Source organism: Rhinatrema bivittatum, chromosome 2, assembly GCF_901001135.1.
Source record: "Rhinatrema bivittatum chromosome 2, aRhiBiv1.1, whole genome shotgun sequence".
Taxonomy (NCBI): domain Eukaryota; kingdom Metazoa; phylum Chordata; class Amphibia; order Gymnophiona; family Rhinatrematidae; genus Rhinatrema; species Rhinatrema bivittatum.
In genome coordinates this window covers 555,065,683-555,088,563 of record NC_042616.1, presented here as the reverse complement: position 1 = coordinate 555,088,563, position 22,881 = coordinate 555,065,683, and the positions used below count along the sequence as shown (strand labels likewise).

The window sequence follows — 22,881 nt, the reverse complement described above, 5'->3', positions numbered from 1 at the left end:
GGATATACGAACTTATGTTGACTCCTGCCCAACTTGTGCTCAACATAAAATTCCTACAGGGAAAACTTGGGGCCTTTTACAACCATTACCAGCGCCCACAAAACCATGGACACACATCTCCACAGACTTTATTGTGGAACTCCCACCATCTGAATGCAACTCTGTGATTTGGGTAGTGGTAGACCGCTTTTCAAAAATGGCCCATTTTATCCCATTTCCTTCCCTCCCATCTGTGCCATGGCTGGCTCAATTATTCATGCTTCACATTTTCCGCCTTCACGGACTGCCTCAGCACATCTCCTCAGACCGTGGTCCTCAGTTCCCGGCTCGATACTGGCTCAACCTCTGCAAGAAGTTCCGTATTTCTCTGGATTTTACCACAGCGTTCCATCCTCAGGCTAATGGTCAGGTGGAATGTACAAATTGTACATTGAAACAGTTTCTACGGTGTTATGTCAACTCTCGATAGGATGATTGGGAGTCCCTTCTTTCCTGGGCTGAATTCTCGCACAATTCGCATGCCATAAGAACATAAGAACATAAGAAAATGCCATACTGGGTCAGACCAAGGGTCCATCAAGCCCAGCATCCTGTTTCCAACAGTGGCCAATCCAGGCCATAAGAACCTGGCAAGTACCCAAAAACTAAGTCTATTCCACGTAACCATTGCTAATGGCAGTGGCTATTCTCTAAGTGAACTTAATAGCAGGTAATGGACTTCTCCTCCAAGAACTTATCCAACGGGGGCATCTTCTTTTCAGATTCTCGGCCCAGGCCACCCCTGCCCGTTCCACTGCCTGTTCCTTCGCCTGCAGCTCAGCTGATGGCGGTTGAGCTGAAACAGCTTTGGGCCCATACTCAACAGATGTTACATAAAGCAGCTCACTCCACTAAGAGATTTGCCGACCAACATCGACAACAGGCTCCCCAGTTCCATCCAGGGGAAAAGGTGTGGCTCAGCACCCGGCACATCCAGTTGTGGGTTCCTTCTATGAGATTGGCCCCTTGCTATATTGGACCGTTCTCAGTCCTGCGACAATTAGGTCCGGTGACCTACCAACTCCGATTGCCTGCCACATTGAAAATTCACAACTCATTCCATGTGTCCCTCCTGAAACCATTGGTCCTCACTTGGCCTTCCCGGAAAACTCCCGAAGTACCACAGCATAGGGCTGAGGATGAGATCATATACCAGGTACAAGAGGTTCTGGACGTCCGGAAAAGAGGCAAAACATGGGAGTATCTTCTATCGTGGGAAGGATTCGGACCTGAGGAGAATTCTTTGGAGCCTGCTAAGAATATACTGGACAAGTCTCTTCTCATGAACTTTCACTCTGAACACCCTGGAAAGTCCAAGCCTTCTAGGGGGAAGCCTAAAGGAGGGGGTACTGTTGGGACCGCTGGCTGCAGCGGGCCGCCGCGTTGGTCCGGGGCTGGGTGTCATGGCCACTGGCTGTGGCGGGGCATGACCAGGGTCGGGTCGGCGGCCACAGCAATTTGGACCTTCCCCGATGGGTCGGGCGGTCCTGAGGTGCCTGCTATGGCAGGCAGCCACTCCTATGTTGGTCTTCATGGCCACGATCGCTGCTAGCCCGGCTGCAAGGATCCCTCAGCCAGGCTGACTCCTCCCCCTCTGCCTCTGCCTATACTAGAGATGTGCACGTGGCTGGAGAGGAAATTTAAAGGAGCCTTGACAGGAAATTGTCATGGCTCCTCCTGAGACTCCTCCCTCGACTTCCTGCATTTAAGGCAAGGTCTGATCCCCAGACCTTGCCTTGGTATCAAGGGTCCTGGCTGAGTTTGGCTCAGAGCTTCTTGTTCCTGATTCTTAGTCCCGCTCTGCTTCCCTGCTCCATGGATTGACTCTTGGCTTCTGACTTCTGGACTGGCATTCATGTTTCTCTGGCTTGAGTAGCAAATCACCTGGACCAGATGGTATGCATCCTAGGGTTCTGAAGGAACTAAAAATTGAAATTTCTGATCTATTAGTTAAAATTTGTAATCTATCATTAAAATCATCCATTGTACCTGAAGACTGGAGGGTGGCCAATGTAACCCCAATATTTAAAAAAGGCTCCAGGGGTGATCTGGGTAACTATAGACCAGTGAGCCTGACTTCAGTGCTGGGAAAAATAGTGGAAACTATTCTCAATATCAAAATCGTAGAGCATATAGAAAGACATGATTTAATGGGACACAGTCAATATGGATTTATCCAAGGGAAGTCTTGCCTAACAAATCTGCTTCATTTTTTTGAAGGGGTTAATAAACATGTGGATAAAGGTGAACCGGTAGATGTAGAGTATTTGGATTTTCAGAAGGCGTTTGACAAAGTCCCTCATGAGGGGCTTCTACGAAAACTAAAAAGTCATGGGATAGGAGGCGATGTCCTTTCGTGGATTACAAACTGGTTAAAAGACAGGAAACAGAGAGTAGTATTAAATGGTCAATTTTCTCAGTGGAAAAGGGTAAACAGTGGAGTGCCTCAGGGATTTGTACTTGGACTGGTGCTTTTCAATATATATATAAATGATCTGGAAAGGAATACGACAAGTGAAGTTATCAAATTTGCGGATGATACAAAATTATTCAGAGTAGTTAAATCACAAGCAGACTATGATACATTACCGGAGGATCTTGCAAGACTGGAAGATTGGGCATCCAAATGGCAGATGAAATGTAATGTGGACAAGTGCAAGGTGTTGCATATAGGGAAAAATAACCCTTGCTGTAGTTACACGATGTTAGGTTCCATATTAGGAGCTACCACCCAGGAAAAAAATCTAGGCATCATAGTGGATAATACTTTAAAATCATCAGCTCAGTGTGCTGCAGCAGTCAAAAAAGCAAATAGAATATTAGGAATTATTAGGAAGGGAATGGTTAATAGAACGGAAAATGTCATAATGCCTCTATATCACTCCATGGTGAGACCGCACCTTGAATACTGTGTACATTTCTGGTCGCCACATCTCAAAAAATATATACTTACGATGGAGAAGGTACAGAGAAGGGCAACCAAAATGATAAAGGGGATGGAACAACTCCCCTATAAGGAAAGGCTGAAGAGGATAGGGCTGTTCAGCTTGGAGAAGAGACAGCTGAGGGGGGATATGATAGAGGTCTTTAAGATCACGAGAGGTCTTGAACGAGTAGATGTGACTTTCGAAAAATAGAAGGACTAGGGGGCATTCCATGAAGTTAGCAAGTAGCACATTTAAGACTAATTGGAGAAAATTCTTTTTCACTCAATGCACAATAAAGCTCTGGAATTTTTTGCCAGAGGATTTGGTTAGTACAGTTAGTGTAGCTGGGTTCAAAAAAGGTTTGGATAAGTTCTTGAAGGAGAAGTCCATTAATGGCTATTAATCAATTATACTTAGGGAATAGCCACTGCTATTAATTGCATCAGTAGCATGGGTTCTTCTTAGTGTTTGGGTAATTGCCAGGTTCTTGTGGCCTGGTTTTGGCCTCTGTTAGAAACAGGATGCTGGGCTTGATGGACCCTCGGTCTGACCCAGCATGGCAATTTCTTATGTTCTTTTGTTCTTATCCTGGTATGGCTTGCAACCCTTCTCCTGACTTCTCCTGGACTGGCTTCGGACCCTTCTCCTGTTTTGATCCTGGCCTGGACTTCGACCCTTCTTGTGTACCGAACCCTCAGACCAGCTTTGGACTATTCTGTGACTCCGTCCTCAAGACTACTACGAACTGCTGGAGGCGCCAGCCGTCTGGAACCCACGATCCGCAGGAGGCGCCTGCATCCAGACCTTTCTTCAGTCTTCAAGGGAGTCTCCTAAGTCCCAGCGGCAGGGTCCCTACGGGCTTCTGAGGGGATCTCGAGCTTCCAGGGCAAACAGTTACAGCATTTGGCCTTGCCCTTCGATGGTAGAGATCTAAGGGGATTATTTCCTTTTAGGTCGCACTGACTCTACCTTGGAACAGGGGTCCACCTTCGGATTCATAACAGAAGCATTATGGGCAGTCTTATAAAAATAAGATGGTGCTTCATTTACATTGGTGTGGTCTACAGGCCTCTGACTCCAAGTAAACTCAATGATTTCAGGAAAATGCTCAAAACTTGACTTTTTAGCCAAACTTTTAATGACGGCAAAGGCTAATCGAACTTTTAATCACTTCAACATGCATTTAAAACAAACACGACAATGTTTTATTTTTGGTTTTGATAATTATAGTTTAATTGTATTGTTCATTGTTTAATTTTTAACATTGTATTAAGAATTAGAGTTTATTGAGTTTAATTGTAATTTTTAGTTGTACTGAAGGTGTATTATTTTATTATTTTATGCATTGTTTTTTTTATATGTAATGAAATTGTAAACTGATGTGATGGTATTTTCCAAACATCGGTATAAAAAAAATCAACAAATAAATAAACAGAAGACATGTACAGAGATATGGTTAAATATATCTAAAAGGTTCTAGTTGGAGATTTTGGAGATCTACAAAAAGTAGAGAGATAGTAATGCATTTCAAGGGGCTCTGTTCAAACAAATGATAATGAAACCCATGAGGGAGGTTGTGATACTTGACCTGGTGCTGTCAAATGGGGATAATGTCTCAAATGTCTGAGAAGGTGCCCACCTGAGCACCAGTGACCATCAGATGGTATGGTTTGATAATAGAAACAGGATACAGAGAAGTCACACAAAGACTTGAGTTTTGAATTTCACAAAACCGGACTTTGTTCAAATGGGAATGCTGCTAGAGGAAGAATTAGAAGCTTAGCAGAAAATGGGTGAGGTGGAACAACTGTGGGCAAAACTGAAAGGAGCTATTACAAAGGCAATAAATCTATATGTTGGAAAAGTAAACAAAAGTAAGAGACAAAATACATTGATCTGGTTCTCAAAGGAAGTGGCTGAAAAAAAGTTAAAAAGAACAGCCTTCAAGAAGTATAAAGGATCCCAAAAAGAGAAACACAGGGAAGAATACCTGGTGAAATAGAGGGAAATGAAGACAGAAATCAGGAAAACAAAAACTTCAAGTGGAAGAAAGGACTCCCAAAGAGGTAAAGCAAGGTGACAAAACATTTTTCAGATATATCAGAGAAAGAAGGAAGGACCGTAGTGGTATAGTGAAATTGAAAGATGACAAGGAACAATGTGTGGAAAAAGTTGAAGAATTGGCAGAAATATTAAACAAATATTTCAGTTCAGTGTTCACTAAAGAACACCCTGGAGAAGGACCATTGCTCATAGATAAGATCGAAGATGTGAATGGGATAGACAAAACTCTGTTCACGGAATAGAATGTATGGGAAGAGCTAGGCATCTGAAAGTGAACAAGGTCATGGGGCTGGGTGAGATACATCCCAGGATACTGAGGGAGCTCAGAGATATACTGACATTCTGCTAAAGGACCTTTTTCTATAGATCCCTGGAAATGGGAGTAGTGCCATGGGATTGGAGGAGTGGTGGTGGTCTCACTTCAAAAGACTGATAGCAGAGAGAAGACTGGAAACTACAGGCTGGTTAACTTCACATTGGTGGTGGGATAATTAATGGAGTCTCTGCTGAAGGAAAAGATAATGAACTATCTACAATCTGGTGGGGTAATGACCAGAGAGAGCATGGATTCACCAGAAGAAGGTCCTGTCAGACAAATCTGATTGATTTTTTTGATTGAGTGTCTAGAGAATTGGACCGAGAAAGAGCACTTGATGTGATCTACTTGGATTTCAGCAAAGCTTTTGATACGGTCCCATTTAGGAGGCTTGTGAATAAAATGAGAAGCTTTGGAGTGAGCACCAAAGTGGTGGCATGGATTACAAACTGGTTGACTGATATGTGACAGCGTGTAATGATAAATGGAACCTACTGTGAAGAGAAAACCGTTTTAAGTGGAGTGCCACAGGGATTGGTGTTGGGACCTGTTTTGTTCAATATATTTGTGAGTGACAGTGCAGAAGGACTAGAAGGAATTGCAGATGATACTAAGATCTGCAACAGAGTGGACATGCCTACAGGAGTAGAGAGAATGAAAAAAGATTTAAGAAAGCTGGAAGAGTGGTCAAAGATTTGGGTGCTGGGATTCAATGCTAAGAAGTGCAGAGTCATGCATTTGGGATGTAGTAATTCAAAAGAGCTGTATGTGATGGGGGTGAAAGACTGATGTGCACGGACCAAGAGAGGGTTCTTGGGGTGATAGTGTCTGGGAATCTGAAGATGGTGAAGCAATGTGATTGTTGGTGTTTGAGGTAGTTGTGGGTAGATCCTTGGGGCGGTGGCAGATGACCACGCCCCCGGGGGAAGATCCCAAAAGGGACCACGGTCAGTCTCAGAGTATGGAGACAGACACACACTAGTTCTTTTATTAAACAGTAGGGATGTGAATCGTTTTTGAACGATTAAAATTATCGTCAGATAATTTTAAAATCGTCCTAAATCGTCAGAGTGCACGATACAATACAAATGCCCCCGATTTATCATCATAAATCGTCCTAAATCGTTAAATAGGGCATGGGAATTATTTGGGGGAGGGCGGGAAAACCGGCACACCAAAACAACCCCTAAACCCACCCCGACCCTTTAAAACCAATTCCTTACCCTCCCCCACCCTCCCAAACCCCCCCAAAATGTTAAATTACCTGGTGGTCCAGTGGGGGGGGGGGGGGGGTCCTGGCGCGATCTCCCACTCTCGGGCCATCGGCGCCATTTTGGCTGCCACTAATTAAAATGGCGCCGATGGCCCGATAAAAAAAAAAACCACCCGACCCTTTAAATCCACCCCCCACCCTCCCGACAGGGTATCCGGCCAATGGCACGGATACCCTGTCACATGGTAAGGGCAAAGGGGCATTGGCGCCATTTTATTTTAGCGCAGCTGATGCCTGGGAACGGGAAATCGCTCCCCGAGGCCCCCCTGGACCACCAGGTAATTTTAAAAGGTTTTGGGGGGGTCGGGGGTCGATTTAAAGGGTCGGGTGGGGTTTTTTTTTAGCGGCGCGGGCTTTCCTAAAAAAAAAATTAACGATGTGAATTGGAATCGGAAACGATTCCAATTCACTTATCTTATCGATCAGATTTCCCCCCCCCCCCCCAGCCGAACCTGATTGTTAAGATGATCTGGCACATGATTCACATCTCTATTAAACAGTATATTGAACCACCAGAGGTGGCAGTAGTGAGCTGGAAGTGCCCGGCAGGACTGTAGTCCCTCAGGTACTGGAACAGCGATCCTGGATAACTGAGCTGTAGAGAAACTGAATATAGTGAGTAGGCAGGGTATGCAGAGTTCAGGAACAGAACCTTGATGTTAACACTCACACAATAGTCTCTAGAAGTAGTCCAGGTGTTAGAATGAGCTAGGCCCTTGAGAAGTGAGTACCTGGTTCCAGGGAAAGCTCTGAGAGAGAGAAGGTAACTCACTGGTGTAGTAGGCAGCGATGACTTCCAGGCAGAATAAGTATTCAGCAACCAGTCCGGGAACATGGGCCCTCGAAAAATTAGCTGGAGCGAGAACCAGTTCCTGACTGGAGCGAGAACCAGTTCCTGACTATGACCTGAAAAACAAAGAGAGAGCGAGGCCCCCGAGGAGCAGGTACCCCTGGTAGGTCCGAGGAGGCAGAGCAGCTTAGGTAGAGTAACCCTTGCTAACTCGATTAGTTAGCAATTTCTGAGACCTTATATATCCGGTACGGATGACGTCATCTCAGTGGGACGCCCCTGAGGTTTGCGCCACTGCTGGTACATCAGTTGGGGCCGTGCTGCCGCGCACCCTTAGGCTCTTGAGAAACATGGCAGTTTGCAGCGTCGAGCTGCTCTGGGGATGCTGGAGGGAGTCGGCAGAATGACGCCGTGGCAGCCAACCCTCCACTTGAGCAAGAGGGAGTTGCCAAGGAGGTAAGGAGGGCAGAGTGGAGACGTCGAGCAGCGACGATCACAACAGTGATAAGGTGATAGCTAAAGCCAGAAGAATGATGGGCTGCATAGAAAGAGGAATAACCAGTAAGAACAAGGAGTTGATGATGCCCTTGGAGAGGCCTCACCTGGAGTATTGTGTTCAGTTCTGGAGCCCATATCTCAAAAAGGAAAGAATCAGCTTGGAGGCAGTCCAGGGAAAGGTGATGAAAATGGTGTGGGGTCTGTATCTGAAGACCAATGAGGAGAGGCTGAATGATCTGAATATGTATACCCTGGAAGAAAGGAGATGCAGGGGAGATATGATATAGACTTCCAGATACCTAAAAGGTTTCAATGATGTATGGATTTTGAACCTTTTCCATTGGAAAGAAAACAATAGAACTAAGAAGTCATGAAATGAACTCCAGGGGGATGACATCAGGAAATATTTCTTCATGGAGAGGTTGGTGGAAGCCTGGAATGCCTTTCTAAAGGAGATGGTGAAGAAGAAAAAAGTTAAAAAATTCAAAAGGGCATGGGATAAACACTATGGATCTCTAAAGGCTAGAAGACAGAAATGAGATTAGTGTGCAGGGGAGCAACTTGCTAGTAAGGTGGTTACTCCCCTTAGTGGAAGACATGGAGATTACAACCCTTAACCACTATGGGGTAGATTTTCAAACCGCGCGATTTGGCGTACTTTTGCTGGCGCATCAGGCGCAAGCAAAAGTATGCGGGATTTTAGTAGATACGCACGTAGCCACGTGTATCCGCTAAAATCCTGGATCGGCGCGCGTAAGGCTATCAATTCCATATAGCCGGCGCGCGCCGAGCCGCGCAGCCTACCCCCTTTCCCTCCGAGGCCGCTCCGAAATCAGAGCGGCCTCAGAGGGAACTTTCTTTTGCCCTCCCCTCACCTTCCCCTCCCTTCCCCTACCTAACCCACCCACCCGGCCCTGTCTAAACCCCCCCTTACCTTTGTCGGGGGATTTACGCCTCCCGGAGGGAGACGTAAATCCCCGCGCACCAGCGGGCCGCTAGCACGCCGGGACGCGACCACGCCCCCGGGCCCGCCCTCGAAACGCTACGCCCCGCCCCAAAACACCGCGCGGATCGGGCCCGCCCCCGACACGCCCACTACACGCCCCCCTCGGAAAACCCCGGGACTTACGCGAGTCCCAGGGTCTACGCGCACCGGTAGGCCTATTGAACATAGGCGCACTGGCACGCAGGGCCCTGCTCGCCTAAATCCGGGCGGATTTAGGCGAGCAGGGCTCTGAAAATCCACCACTATGCGTTGATGCTTTTAATGCAGCTGCAAGATTGTTCTCCACTTAAATGCAGGTGGATAAATAAATTTGATTCAGGTGACAACCAAGGGCTCTGACTTCCATGGTCTGGAAGCGAATATAAGAAAAAAAGCACAGGATTGCTTCTATGGCCAAGCCCTAAAGGAAATGAAGAAAGTGTACATGGAAGTAACTTGCTGGTGCAGCAGTTACTACACTTAACCAAATAAACTTTGATACTTTTGATACAACTCCAACATTTCTCTCTGCTTCAATGGCAGGGAAAAAGGGAAATTGGATTTAGATAGCAACTATCAAGGGCCCCGACTTTTATAATCTGCGGAACTGATGAACATGGGCGTAACCAGCACAGTGTAGCAGTTATAACCCTTAATAGAAGCATGGGATTACTACCCTTAACCAATAAGCCTTAAATGTACTCATTTTACACATATGAAAAGACAGAGGCAATCCTAATCTGCTTTTGCCTTTACAACATTATGCTTTCTCTGGGAATTTCATCCCCCCCAAGGTACCAGCATCCAATCAACCCATCAAGATTTATACCGCTAATAAAAGGGCAGATTTTTCTTACTGCTTGGTTTTTTTTGCTAACACCAAGATGCAATATGAAGGGGAAAGGGGAGACCAGGCAGATGTCCCGATCAAGTGTTGGTTTGGCATCACAGTATCCAAGAACTGTTGTTCTGGGTAATTGCCAAGTTCTTGTGGCCTGGTTTGGCCTCTGTTTGAAACAGGATGCTGGGCTTGATGGACCCTTGGTCTGACCCAGCATGGCGATTTCTTATGTTCTAGAGGGAGTCGTTATACACATTTCCAGCAGCTACAGGAAAAATAGGCTGAGTTCTTTCAAAGTTTCATCCACACTCTTCAGCAGGAGCTTGTTCAACATATGGCAGAGCTGCATGCAATAATAATAATGAAATAATATAGTTTGTATGGCATTGTCAGAAATGAATTAGGCCCAAAAACTAGATTGAAATGGATCTTAAAAAATATGATTCTGTAGTAGGAAATTAAGTTGACCCAGCACCAATCTGTCTGCCAGTTTTGAGAGGAAATAGCAAATTAGGCACTGGTCAATACTTTATTCACATCTAGGAACTTCTTTTAAACAGGTTTAACCAATGGGTTTCTAAAAATATTGGGAAAGTGGCTTCAACCAAAGAAGAATTAATAATAGAAGTCAGCTGCTTCCAAAAAGCTTGCCCAGATACTTTTCTTAGAAAAGATGGTGAGGGATCAAATAATAGGATGGAGCCTAAGCTTTTTTTAATGTAGTAAATATATCAATACTGTCGACATGTATACATTCTGACCAAGGAACAAGCAGAGGAATATCAACCAGATGAAAAGCAGTTATCCATTCATAGGAACTAAACATAGAAACATAGAAATGATGGCAGAAGAAGACCAAATGGCCCATCCAGTCTGCCCAGCAAGCTTTCACACTTTTTTTTCCTCATACTTATCTGTTAGTCTTGGCCCTTAGTAACCTTTTGGTTATATTTCCCTTCCATCCCCACCATTAATGTAGAGCGTAGTGCTGGAACTGCATCTAAGTGAAGTATCTAGCTTAATTGGTTAGGGGTAGTAACCGCCACAATAAGCAGGCTACTCCCACGCTTATTTGTTTACCTAGCCTGTGCAATTCAGTCCTTGTTGGTTGTTGTCTGAATATAAATCTACTTTTCTTCATCCCCCCTACCATTGAAGCAGAGATCTACACTGGATATGCATTGAAAGTGAAGTATCAGGCTTAATTGATTCAGGGTAGTAACCGCTGTAACAAGCAAGCTACACTCATATTTATTTGTTTACCCAGATTATGTAATTCAGTCCTTGTTGTTGTCCGAATATAAATCATCTTTTCTTCATGCCCCCCTGCCGTTGAAACAGAGAGCTACGCTGGATATGCATTGAAAGTGAAGTATCAGGCTTATTTGGTTTGGGGTGGTAACCGCCATAACAAGCAAGCTACTCCCCGCTTTTTTGGGAATGCAACTAGTATCAATCTGACAAATATTTGAATTTTCTCCTAAAAATATTGGAAAACTATTGCAATTCAGCAGATAATGAGACATGAATAATGAATCATAGAAGGATAAATCAATTTCTTTGCCACAGAGAAAAGCTGCCATGAATTACTCTGGGCATTGTCAATTTTTCCTTGATACAAAATTATGCTAAACATCCTGAATGGTGGTTTTATAATGTTATTACACTCAACACAGTTCAACTCCACATGGGGTATTTGTGTATAAGCTCAATCATGACTCACAGCAAATAAAAAGCTAGGTAATAAGATTTCCTATAAAAATGTTTTAAATGCATATACAAAAAAACTCTTGATAATAATGAATTCAGGGCCAAATATGGGCAAGGCAATAATATAATTGCTGAAATGAGCTTGGCGATGTATCTACCCAAGTTTTGATGGTACTTTCAATATTTACAAATGTATTTACGAATAATCATTAGTCTGCATAGATTATCATTTAAACAAGCTATTTTGATATAAGCTGGAATTTATATTCATTTTGATGAAAGGTAACAGGTGGAACAGTGTTTTGTATATTGTTGTTTTAAGTTTTCACCAGTGGACTAAGGGGGCCATTTTCATAGTGTATCACACGCGAAAAGGGACTTTTCATATGTAACAGCTAGCTCAGGACAGAGTCGGGGCGGAGTCAGCCCCGGAAGAGTAGTCGGGGCGTCATCGGGGCGGATGCAGCGGAAAGATCGTTGGCTGTGAAAAGGTAAGAACCCTTTTCGCTGCCAGTAGTGCGCCCAATAGCACCACCTTTTACAATGGTGCTATTGGGTGCGAAAGCCGGCAGCGATCGCACCGCGGAGGTACGATCGCTGCCAGCTTTCGCAGGCCTGCCCCCCACTTCGCCCCCCCGCCCCCGTTAGTGCCGGGACTCACTATTCTCTGCGAGAATAGTGAATCTAGGCCTAAGTTTGTTTGGGTTTTATAATTTTGTACAATAGCTAAGTAGTTAAGTATTCAACTGCTGCACTGTCCTTTTATAACTATACACCAAAGGAAACTTTCTTTGATATGGTTTCACTTAACATTTTCACCCTCACTTCTAGCATGATTGCCTCTCTCTTTCAGATTAAGGAACCAGCAGAACATCAGCTCAGTGCTTGACATCAAACAAGCTTCCATCTATGGTCCCAGAGATTCTCCAGAGACAGGGGGAGAAGATGAGGAAGTGGACTTGCATATCCCATAGGACAGAGCCAATGTACCAAGTCTAAAACTAGTGATGATGAAAAGAAGAATAATAAAAAGAAAAACTGAACTCAATGGATGGGATCAAGAATGGAGAATGGCAGCCTAGTGAAATGACCTGCTGTAGTAGGCTCCAACACATTCATATAGAAGAGTGTGCCTTCATACTATATATAGTATAGAGTTAATGTATTACTTTGACAACTACTCAGTTTTGAAAGATTTTGCTCACTAAGCTTATTCAAAGTGCTAATAGATATAACATCAATATTTTCATACAGTTGCCAGCAAATATAATGAATAAAACATGCATCAGAAATATAACCAATTCTATAGCATTAGGGAAATATATATTTTTTTGTTTTGCATTTTTTTCTTTCATTTTTGTTTTGCATTCTTCCAAAATACACCATTTATCTAACTTACCTTTTCATTGGTGGGATGTCTGGAATATAAATTATATAAATACACAAATTAGGCAATAAATGGATTCTATAAAATAGCCAAAGAATAATATATTCAAGAGCATTCAGCTAAAATTAATCTAATTCATAGAAGCAATTTTGTTATTCTAAGATACTCATAATGCTTTGGTTTATTTTCCAGCAAGCTTCTTATAATATATCACACTGTGTTGGAATATATCAAAATGACATTGGAATTGACTATGGTATTCTTTTTCACAAACAAGTTATTACCCTGAACCATCTTAAATATAATGCCAGCAGTGGAATCTTAAAAGCACATTCACACTGCTGATTTATTTAGCCACAGAGGCTCAGAATAACAAAATCTGAATCAAATGAAGTTATCAACCTCCTCACCATTAAAACGTCTATAGGCATACAATGAAAACCAATATCTTTAACAGTTTCTATTCCAAACCAGGCTCATCATAAAGGCACCAAAGAATAAACAATTATTTTTTTAAACAAATAAACATTGGACACTATCAAAGGAAAATGTAAATGTAAAAGTAACATACTATTGTAGCAATGTTCAAATGCCCAATTACCCATGTTAAATGCATTTAATAGGAGTAAAACTTATTGATAATTCAACAGCATAAAATTGTTACAATATATACTAATACATTTTCAATAGAATTTACCCATTCTAAGTGTACGTTTTGTGGGTAAATGGCTTTTGAAAATTTGCACAACAGTATGTTATATATATATTTACATTTTCCTTTGAAAATTACTTCCTTATCATTCAGTTGTGCATGTCAACTTCAAATATAAAAAAAAATTCTACAAAATTATACAGAGCAAGGAACATGTGCTAATTTCAAATCAAACTGAGAGTAGCAACTAGTCAAGTTAAACACTTGGAAAAAACATTGCTGTACTTTTCTTTTTCCTCTAGGCAAGCATTTTCTAAATTCAAACAAGCTCAAATACTATTCAGATTAATCATATAGCAAAAACAGGTAAGCAAACAGCCAAGATAAGCTTTCAACTTAAACATAAAAATGGAAGAGTAGCTTGATGGTAAGAGGAATGGGCTGAGAACTAAGGATGCCAGGCTACAAATCTTACTGACATTCCATGAGACCTTGCCAAGTCATTCTAAGGCCCCCCACACACACACACACATTTTCCAATTGCCTAAGGTACAACCTAACAGGTGAATTTTAAAAAGATTTACACATGTAAATGTAACTACTATTGTAGTAATTTTCAAAAGCCATTTACACATATACGGGCGGATTTTCAAAGCCCTGCTCGCGTAAATCCGGGCGGATTTATGCGAGCAGAGCCTTGCGCGCCGGCGCGCCTATTTTCCATAGGCCGCCGGTGCGCGCAGAACCCCGGGACGTGCGTAGGTCCCGGGGTTTTCGGAAGGGGGCGTGTCGGGGCCAAACGATGCGGCGTTTTGGGGGCGGGGCGGGGCATTTCGGGGGCAGGCCCGGGGGCGTGGTTTCGGGCCGGGGCGTTCCGGGGGTGTGGCCGCGCCCTCCGGAACCGCCCCTGGGTCCGGTCTCGGCGCGCCAGCAGCCCGCTGGCGCGCGTGGATTTACTTCTCCCTCCGGGAGGCTTAAATCCATGGATAAAGGGAGGGGGGGGGTTAGATAGGGCCGGGAGGGTGGGTTAGGTAGAGGAAGGGAGGGGAAGGTGAGGGGAGGACGAAAGAGAGTTCCCTCCGAGGCTGCTCCAATTTCGGAGCGGCCTCGGAGGGAACGGAGGCAGGCTGCGCGGCTCGGCGCGTGCCGGCTGCCCAAATTCGGCAGCCTTGCGCGCGCCGATCCAGGATTTTAGAAGATACACGCGGCTACGCGCGTATCTTCTAAAATCCAGCATACTTTTGTTTGTGCCTGCTGCGCAAACAAAAGTACGCGATCGCGCAGTTTTTAAAAATCTACCCCATAACTTGCACTTACACATGCAAATCCTATGGACAAATCAATGGCATATATTTTGGCAATTTTCAAAAGTTCACTTATATGAGTATAGTGCATTTACATATGCAAAACCGAGTTTTATACATGTAAATGCTTTTGAAAATTAGGCTCTTAGATTATAACTCCCTGAGGATAGAGACATACCTGAATGAAACTTGCTTTGAGCTAAAGGTAAAAAGGCATGAGCTAACTCTAAATACATAAATATGTTCCACAAGTTGCATGGACATTTTTTCCTTGCTTGTTAATAAACAGTCCAATGTCCAAGCCCTTTACAGAAATATTTCTGTTGATGTCATTTAAGAATGAAAAAAAGAAAATTAAAATTAAATATGTTCATTAATTTTTGAAAGGACATTCAACACATATTCTAAAAGAATTTTTTTTTTTCAAATTCACCATTTGAATTTCAACATAGAACTTATTAAATACCCTATGTGGTTTTTAATTTCATAATCAAGCTTGCAAATAAAATACATTTTACATTACTTTTTGTTAGTTATGCATTCTCTTTCCATTAAAACTATAGTCATTTGATAGAAAGCAGAAATGTATCATATATGTTCATTTTCTATCTATGAGCATTTACTATATTCCCAAATATTAATATTAAGGGCACTGAAGATATAACCAAACCTCAAATTATATTTAAAAGTAATAGAAAGGAGATACTGTACTGCAGAAAAGAAATATGAGAGTCACATTTATCAAGGATAAAAGTAGTGTGGTTATTGTGTAACTCCACTTGGAAACCTGGAAATAAAGATTAACACAAAACTTGAAGGTGCTACCATTTTATTGAACAAATTTAATGCATCTCTGGATACATTTGGAAGAGAACTTCCTTCAACAGGTCAAAGAAAAAAAGTGCGGGCTACTGCGAAGGATGAAGGTGCCTGAACATACAAATAAATCACAGATTGCGTTACTAAAGTGAAAGGGTTGGGTTTTGGGGCTAGAAGGTTAGGTTCCATATTAGGTGCTACTACCCAAGAAAGAGATCTAGGTGTCATAGTGGATAACACATTGAAATCGTCTGTTCAGTGTGCTGCGGCAGTCAAAAAAGCAAACAGAATGTTGGGAACTATTAGAAAGGGAATGGTGAATAAAACGGAAAATGTCATAATGCCTCTGTATCGCTCCATGGTGAGACCGCACCTTGAATACTGTGTACAATTCTGGTCGCCACATCTCAAAAAAGATATAATTGCGATGTAGAAGGTACAGAGAAGGGCTACCAAAATGATAAGGGGAATGGAACAGTTCCCCTATGAGGAAAGACTAAAGAGGTTAGGACTTTTCAGCTTGGAGAAGAGGCGGCTGAGGGGGGATATGATAGAGGTGTTTAAAATCATGAGAGGTCTAGAATGGGTAGATGTGAATCGGTTTTTTACTCTTTCAGATAATAGAAAGACTAGGGGGCACTCCATGAAGTTAGCAAGTAGCACATTTAAAACTAATCTGAGAAAGTTCTTTTTCACTCAATGCACAATTAAACTCTGGAATTTGTTGCCAGAGGATGTGGTTAGTGCAGTTAGCATAGCTGTGTTTAAAAAAGGATTGGATAACTTCTTGGAGAAGTCCATTACCTGCTATTAATTAAGTTGACTTATATAATAACCACCGCTATTATTAGCAACGGTAACATGGAATAGACTTCGTTTTTGGGTACTTGCCAGGTTCTTATGGCCTGGATTGGCCACTGTTGGAAACAGGATGCTGGGCTTGATGGACCCTTGGTCTGACCCAGTATGGCATATTCTTATGTTCTTATGCTCTTATGTTCTAAGGAGATGTGTGTGTTAGCAGAGTAGTGAGAAGACTGACAGAGAGACCGATGCAATAAAGTGTGCTCAGCCTAGCGTACAGCTTAACGAGCGATTGGTTGCATGTTTTGGATGTGCTAGGCTAACACCTGATGCTCATTAGGATTAGTGCATCCAAAGAGGATTAGTGCATCCAAAACTCGTGTCCAAGTGGGTAGCTAATAGCGCTCATCACCTGTAAATGCACAAAAGATCTGCATGTGCCCGACCCATGCTTTTTAACACAGCAAATTTAATGCCAGCCCCGGAGCTGGCATTAAGTCTTGCTGCATGCCAAGGGCTCAAATAGAAAGCAAAAACATTCTGCTTTTTGTCATTCCTCCTACTTAGTCTTGTCACAATACTAAGTAGGAGGAAGATCTGCTCCTTGTGGTGATTAAGAATTATGTATGTATAGACTGAAGAATGAAAATCAAAAACTGTACATGTTTATTTAAAAAATGTTTCCTGTATTCAAGCAGTTGCAATTTTCAAAGGTTGGGTCTTCACTGGACATGGTGGGAAAAAATGGACGCTTGCATTGAGCATCTGTTCCTCTAACCCAGGCACAGCCCCATCTCCAGGGTGCCTGATGGAGTGCTAGGGACACAGTTTGCCCTAGCACATCCCTTTTAGCTTGGCAGCTCATTAGATCGGGCATCCAGGGAAGGTGGTTGTGCGTGCATTAGTAAAATGAGCACCCTGTTTGGAGACCCGTTTTTATGTGCTTGATATTACTTCAGCCCCAGAGTCAGCTGGATTACAAAAAGTACAGAAAATGCCAGACAAAAAAAGCCTTTGTGAATACCCAGTCTGTCCATTTGCACCTGCCTATTGTTCTGTCACAGATTTTGCATGATCTGTGGCAGGGCTTCCCAAACCTGTCCTGGTGACATCACAATCAGTCAGGTTTTCTGGATGTACATAAAGAAAGAATATGAATGAGATATTTTAAATGCATCAGCTTTTCAATGCATTCAAATTTATCTCACACATATTAATTGTAGTTATCCTGGAAACCCAGTTATCTGTAGGTCCCTAGAACAGGGTTGGGAAGCCTGATCTACTGTGTTAGGTAAGGAAACAGTCTACAAAACTGAGAAATGTAGAAATATAGATGGTAACTTTTTAAACAGGCACATGGGTGCACATGTGCACGCGTTTGTCTGCCCGTGCCCAGGGATGCGACCGTCTTAGAACATGTGCGCGTATGGCCTGACCGCGCCCAGTGTGCAGACAATTTTAAGTGGACTTGCACCTATGTGCATAAATGCTGCTTCTACCATGTACGTGGGGAGATTTTAAAAGACACTGGTGCCAACGCTATTACCAGTTTTCCTAGTTCATTCCCAGCTCACCCAGCTAAGGACTAGCACTTCCAAACCCCATAGTTTAATTGTCTCCCTTTTCCCCTGTTAGCCCCCAACCCTTAAAACCCGCTGATTGCCTATTTCTCTTTATTTTAATACTTAAAAGTCAGCAATAGCAGAAGTAAAGTTATGTGGCAGGGGAGACCAAAGTGCACCTGTGCACGCAAAGATTTATGCAGAAATTTATATTTTAAATTCCTGATCACCCAGGATATGCCCAGACCATGCCCACACCCCACCTCTTTTTTTAAACTTTTCATTTGTACACGTAGCAGCAAATATGTGTGTACACGGGCAGCTTTTAAAATCCACTTGGCATGTGCTCGGCCCAACTTGTACACATATCTCGTGGTTTTGGTACATGCAGGGCATTGAAAATTCACCTTTAAACATTCACTAGGGGTGTGCACAGATAAAAAATTAGTTTTGCTTTTCAATTCATTTTCAGGTTTTTTTTTTTCCAACAAATTTAATGTAATTTTATTTCATTTCTTTAGTTTAAAAAAAAACCCAAAATAAACAGAAAAAAAAAAACCCAGAAATGGGACTCTTGAGGCCTCCAGTCCCCACCAACCCACCACCACCCATCCCTCTTGCATGGAAAAATGTTAGGACCAGAATCATCCCTGGCCCCAACTTCCCTGGTCTGGAGGGGATCTGCTGACAGGGCCTAGGCCCAGGTTGAAGTCTCTGCTTTGCATAGGCCTAGGCCACAGTAGGCCACTGCAAACTTGTCCTAGGCTTTATGCAGGGCCAGGCTTGGAGGCTTAGTCCCAATGACTTGGATTAGGACCCAACACCAGGCCAAGGCCAGACACCGGGGCCTTGGTCTCATCCCAAGCTCAGGTCTGACACCAGGGCCAAGCCTAGAAGTCAGGTCCCACTACCTGGGCCTTGACCTAGGCAAGAGCCAGAGCTCAGGCCTGATGAAAGAGTCCAATCCAGAGGCTGGGTACCGATGCCTGGAAGCCATGTCCTGATGTCTGAACCTTGGCTCAGACCCAGGCCCAACACTGGGGACCAACCTGGAGGGTGGATCCTGATCCCTGGGCCTTGACCCTAACCCAAGCCCAATGTCGGGACCCAATCCAGAGGCCAGGACCTGAAATTGGGGCCTCAGCCCAGGGTCAGGCACAGACCTAGAGGCCATAGCCCATGCCTTATAAGATGACATACAGCAAAATGGAACCCTCTGCTGAGGAGGATGTGCCGAAATTAATTTACTGTAGCACATCCCCAGCAGACAGCATAATTTGAAGAAAGAGGATTGAAGAAAGAAGAACAAAGAACTAAGATTCCTTTGAGGCCTGGGCTCTGGCCTCTGGGCAGGGCCTGACCCTACCAAGGCCCTGGCTTCAGGACCTGGCCTCCAGGCCAGAACCCAGCATTGAACCTGGGCTGGGCCCTCAGCATCGCGACTGATCATGGTTGTGGAATTGGATCCTCGATGAATCAGTTAAATGGCAGTTGGGAAATTTCCTGACCATGGCTGAATTGTTTGGGGGCCTGGGCCTTTCCTTGGGTCTTGGCCGAGACCCCAGCATCAGATCTGGTCCTAGGAGAGACCCCGATATCACACTCGGGCATAGGCCCAACGAGAGAATTTTTTTACAAAAAGGAAATTAATGGGATTCATTTTATTCCGGGGACCCTCAATTTCTTTCAGGACGCCAACAAAAGAAACAAATTAGCCCTATTTGTTTCATTTTTCAAATTCAGTTTACCTGAATGCACATCCCTAATATTCACAGGAATATGTGTCCAGGGTCAAAGTTGAACATTTTCCAAATCAGTCCAACCATCCAAAAATGCTGTGAGTCTAATTTATGACATTTACATTGTACATATATATTTTAAAACAGCTGTCTAAAGGTTTGATGTGTTCACAGTTTTTTCCTCTTCTAATATGGCGGCATAGAAATTAAGTATCACCTTCTTGAACCAGTGAAATGAGTTTATCATAAATATTAATCAGATTTATTGACGCTTAGCTGTAAATAAGGAATGTATAAGAACAATAACAGTGAATAAGTAAAAGCAACACAGAAGGTAAAATTAAAAGCTTAATAGAAAGAAAAAGTTTAAAAAAACAAAAGTTAGGTATGGCATTTATTTTATTTCTTTTTTTTTAGCGAGAAACCATAAAACAACATGAATTTTCAATTACCCTAATACATCCACCCATGGTAGCCTGCAAGCTAAATTCTTATCACTTAACCTTTAATTTAGGTTTTCTTAACAGCATACTCTAGTGATCACTAGCAAACAAAAAGGGCAGTGTACTAAACTGTGTTAACGGTAGCCGTTAACATGCATTAATTAGCTTGCATTAACACCCCATGTTACTGACATGCCATTGAGTTTTGTATTAATTTACTGCTGTTAAAGATAATGTTAATGCAGATGTTATCACAAATTGGTAACTAAACCTCTTCACGGGATAATTAAGTTTTTCTTGTGTTAATGGTTCTGTCTTCATTTTTGCATATTTTAAGGCATGTTTTGTTTTTACTATGTTACAAAAATAAGGCACTTATTTGCATAGTTTTGCATCTCATTATTTCATTTCCATCAGATTTTACATTGAAAATCTTGTTAAAAGTGTTGATAATGACTATCTCATAGTTGAGTATATACAAGCCAGCTGATTGCAGAATCTAATGCAGCAAGGTTTTATCAAAGGGAGACCTAGATTCATCAAGCCACAATGTTTTATCATGGGAGGGTTCCCACTATCACGAGGGGTGTCATTGTGAGAGTGGGCCCCTCCCCTGAAAAAACATTGCAGCTGTATAGCATATTTTGTCTCACAGCAAAACACCAAGGGGCAAAATGATGTGGCATTGGCCCTTTAGGCATGATGGCGGACCCAATGTCATGGTGCCACCATTGCCTTGAAAAGCTATAGCCTAAAAAAAATCATGTGCCTGAGAAAGGAAAAAGATATGTGTGTGTGGGAAGGTCAAAGCTGACCCCTTTTTCATTCTTGTACTGCCATTCAAGATGGTCTTGATCATCAAAAGTAAAAAAAATTAATATAGTAGTCATGCAAAGACAGACGGAACTCCCCAATCCTATCCGCATTAAATAATACATCCCCCTACTCCCTCTTTCCATAGAAATAAGGGCTGACATGGTCCCCCTTCCTCCTGCCCACACATCCCAATGGTCAAACCAAATCTTTGGGGGTATAGAGAGTTCCCTCTTCTCTCCCATAAATGTACCAAAACGTCATTTGGGTCTAGTGGCACCCACTCCCTGAAACCCCTGAAGTCCCCTCCCAAACCTCCAAACCTCAAAATGTTGAAAAGAATCTCATGATGGGGCCTAGGATGCCCTCTAGCCTTGGGCCCAATCAGTGCTATTCTTCAAAATGGCACCGACCTAACATTGCCCTATTGACATACTGGGGCAAGGTCCAAGCACCAGACCTCAGCCACATGGTCGAGGTCTGGTGCCGACCATGTCCAAGGCTAGGGAACACCCCGGGCACCATTACATGATACTTTTCAACATTTTGAGGTTTGGGGATGCGGGAGAGTGGCTTACGGGGTGGTAGCCACTTAACACAATGACTTGTTGGTACATTTGGGGAATAGGGAGAGGGGAGGTCTTGGGGATCCCTATACCCCAAACAATTTGATTTGACCCTTAGAGGTAAAAGGGTAGGAATAGTGGGAGGACCATGTCAGCCCTTATTTCTGTGAAAAGGGGGGTGCGAGACATTTTGTTTAATGCAGACAGAGTTGGAAGATTCAGAGGAGGCCGTCATCATGCAACTACTAACTAGTATATTAAGTTTTATAATTTTTTGTGGTTGGGGCCATCTCAAGAGATGGCCCCAAGGTGAGCAGGAGGTCAGCTTTGAACCCCACTCAACATTTTCTTTTTTGACATGGGTCTTTTTTTTTTATGGCAGAGCCCTTTAAATCTGATGCAGGAGTCTCAGGACCTAAGTTAATATCCCATGGCTGCCAAATTAATTACTGTTTCCCAGGGAGGAGTTAGCTTATTTCAGCTGTCAACTTTCTAAGGGGTCGATGCAATACAGTGCACTCACATGAGCGCACTGTTTAACCCGCTGTAGGATGCGGGTTTAATAGGCGGTAATCCACCCCCTAATGCAATAGGGGGATTAGCGCCTATTTAACACGCATCCAACGCGGAGTGAATGACTTAGTGTTCATCACATGCAAATGCATGTGAATGAGGCTATTACTCATTCACTCCGCATTAAAAAAAATAAATGTGCGTCAATTTTCATAACCGGCCATCTGCCACTAATGAAAACAGACACTGAGTTTACCGACGTCAGTCTTCATAACTGGAAGCTGCCACAGGGGTTGCATTAGCAAGGAGGTGCTAAGGTCACGCAAGAGACCCTAGTGCCTCCTTGCTAGCACAACCCCCTAATTTGCATATTGCATGGTGCCCCGATGATCCCCCCCCATTTGCATATTGCATGGCATCCCAGGAAGGGAATCTGGGCAGGGCCTTGCAGATTATTGTGTATATCATGTGATATTGCCAGTTCTATGATTGAACTATATCACACGATAAACAGTGTATATCATGTGATATATGCTGTTTAACATGCTAGAGCCTTATTATGGTTTGATGTATATCCCAGAGAGTTTGTGTCAAATGAATCTTATTTTTTTAATTGGGTGAACATAAGAACATAAGATATGCTATGCTGCATCAGACTAAGGTTTCTTGAACCCAAAATCCTGTCTCTGACAATGGCCAGTCTGAGTCACAGGTACCTGGCAAATCCCATCCAGTAGATCATTTCCTGTTACATACACCCAGTCTATTTGGCTAATAATGTTTTATGGACTTTTCCTCCAGGAAGTTGTCCTAAACCTCTTTTAAACCCTGCCATG

General features: G+C 43.1%; 1 protein-coding gene across 2 annotated transcripts in view; it reads left to right on the top strand.

The window, feature by feature from the left end:
- Positions 1 to 14,118, top strand: part of CCDC102B (coiled-coil domain containing 102B) — an 810,362-nt gene extending 796,244 nt beyond the window's left edge. For both annotated transcript variants that reach the window (XM_029590911.1, XM_029590910.1), the window contains one exon: positions 12,297 to 14,118. In XM_029590911.1, the coding sequence (XP_029446771.1) occupies positions 12,297 to 12,417 (121 nt within the window). In that variant the 3' untranslated portion in view covers positions 12,418 to 14,118. The remainder of the gene's footprint in view (positions 1 to 12,296) is intronic.
- Positions 14,119 to 22,881: the final 8,763 nt, after the last annotated feature.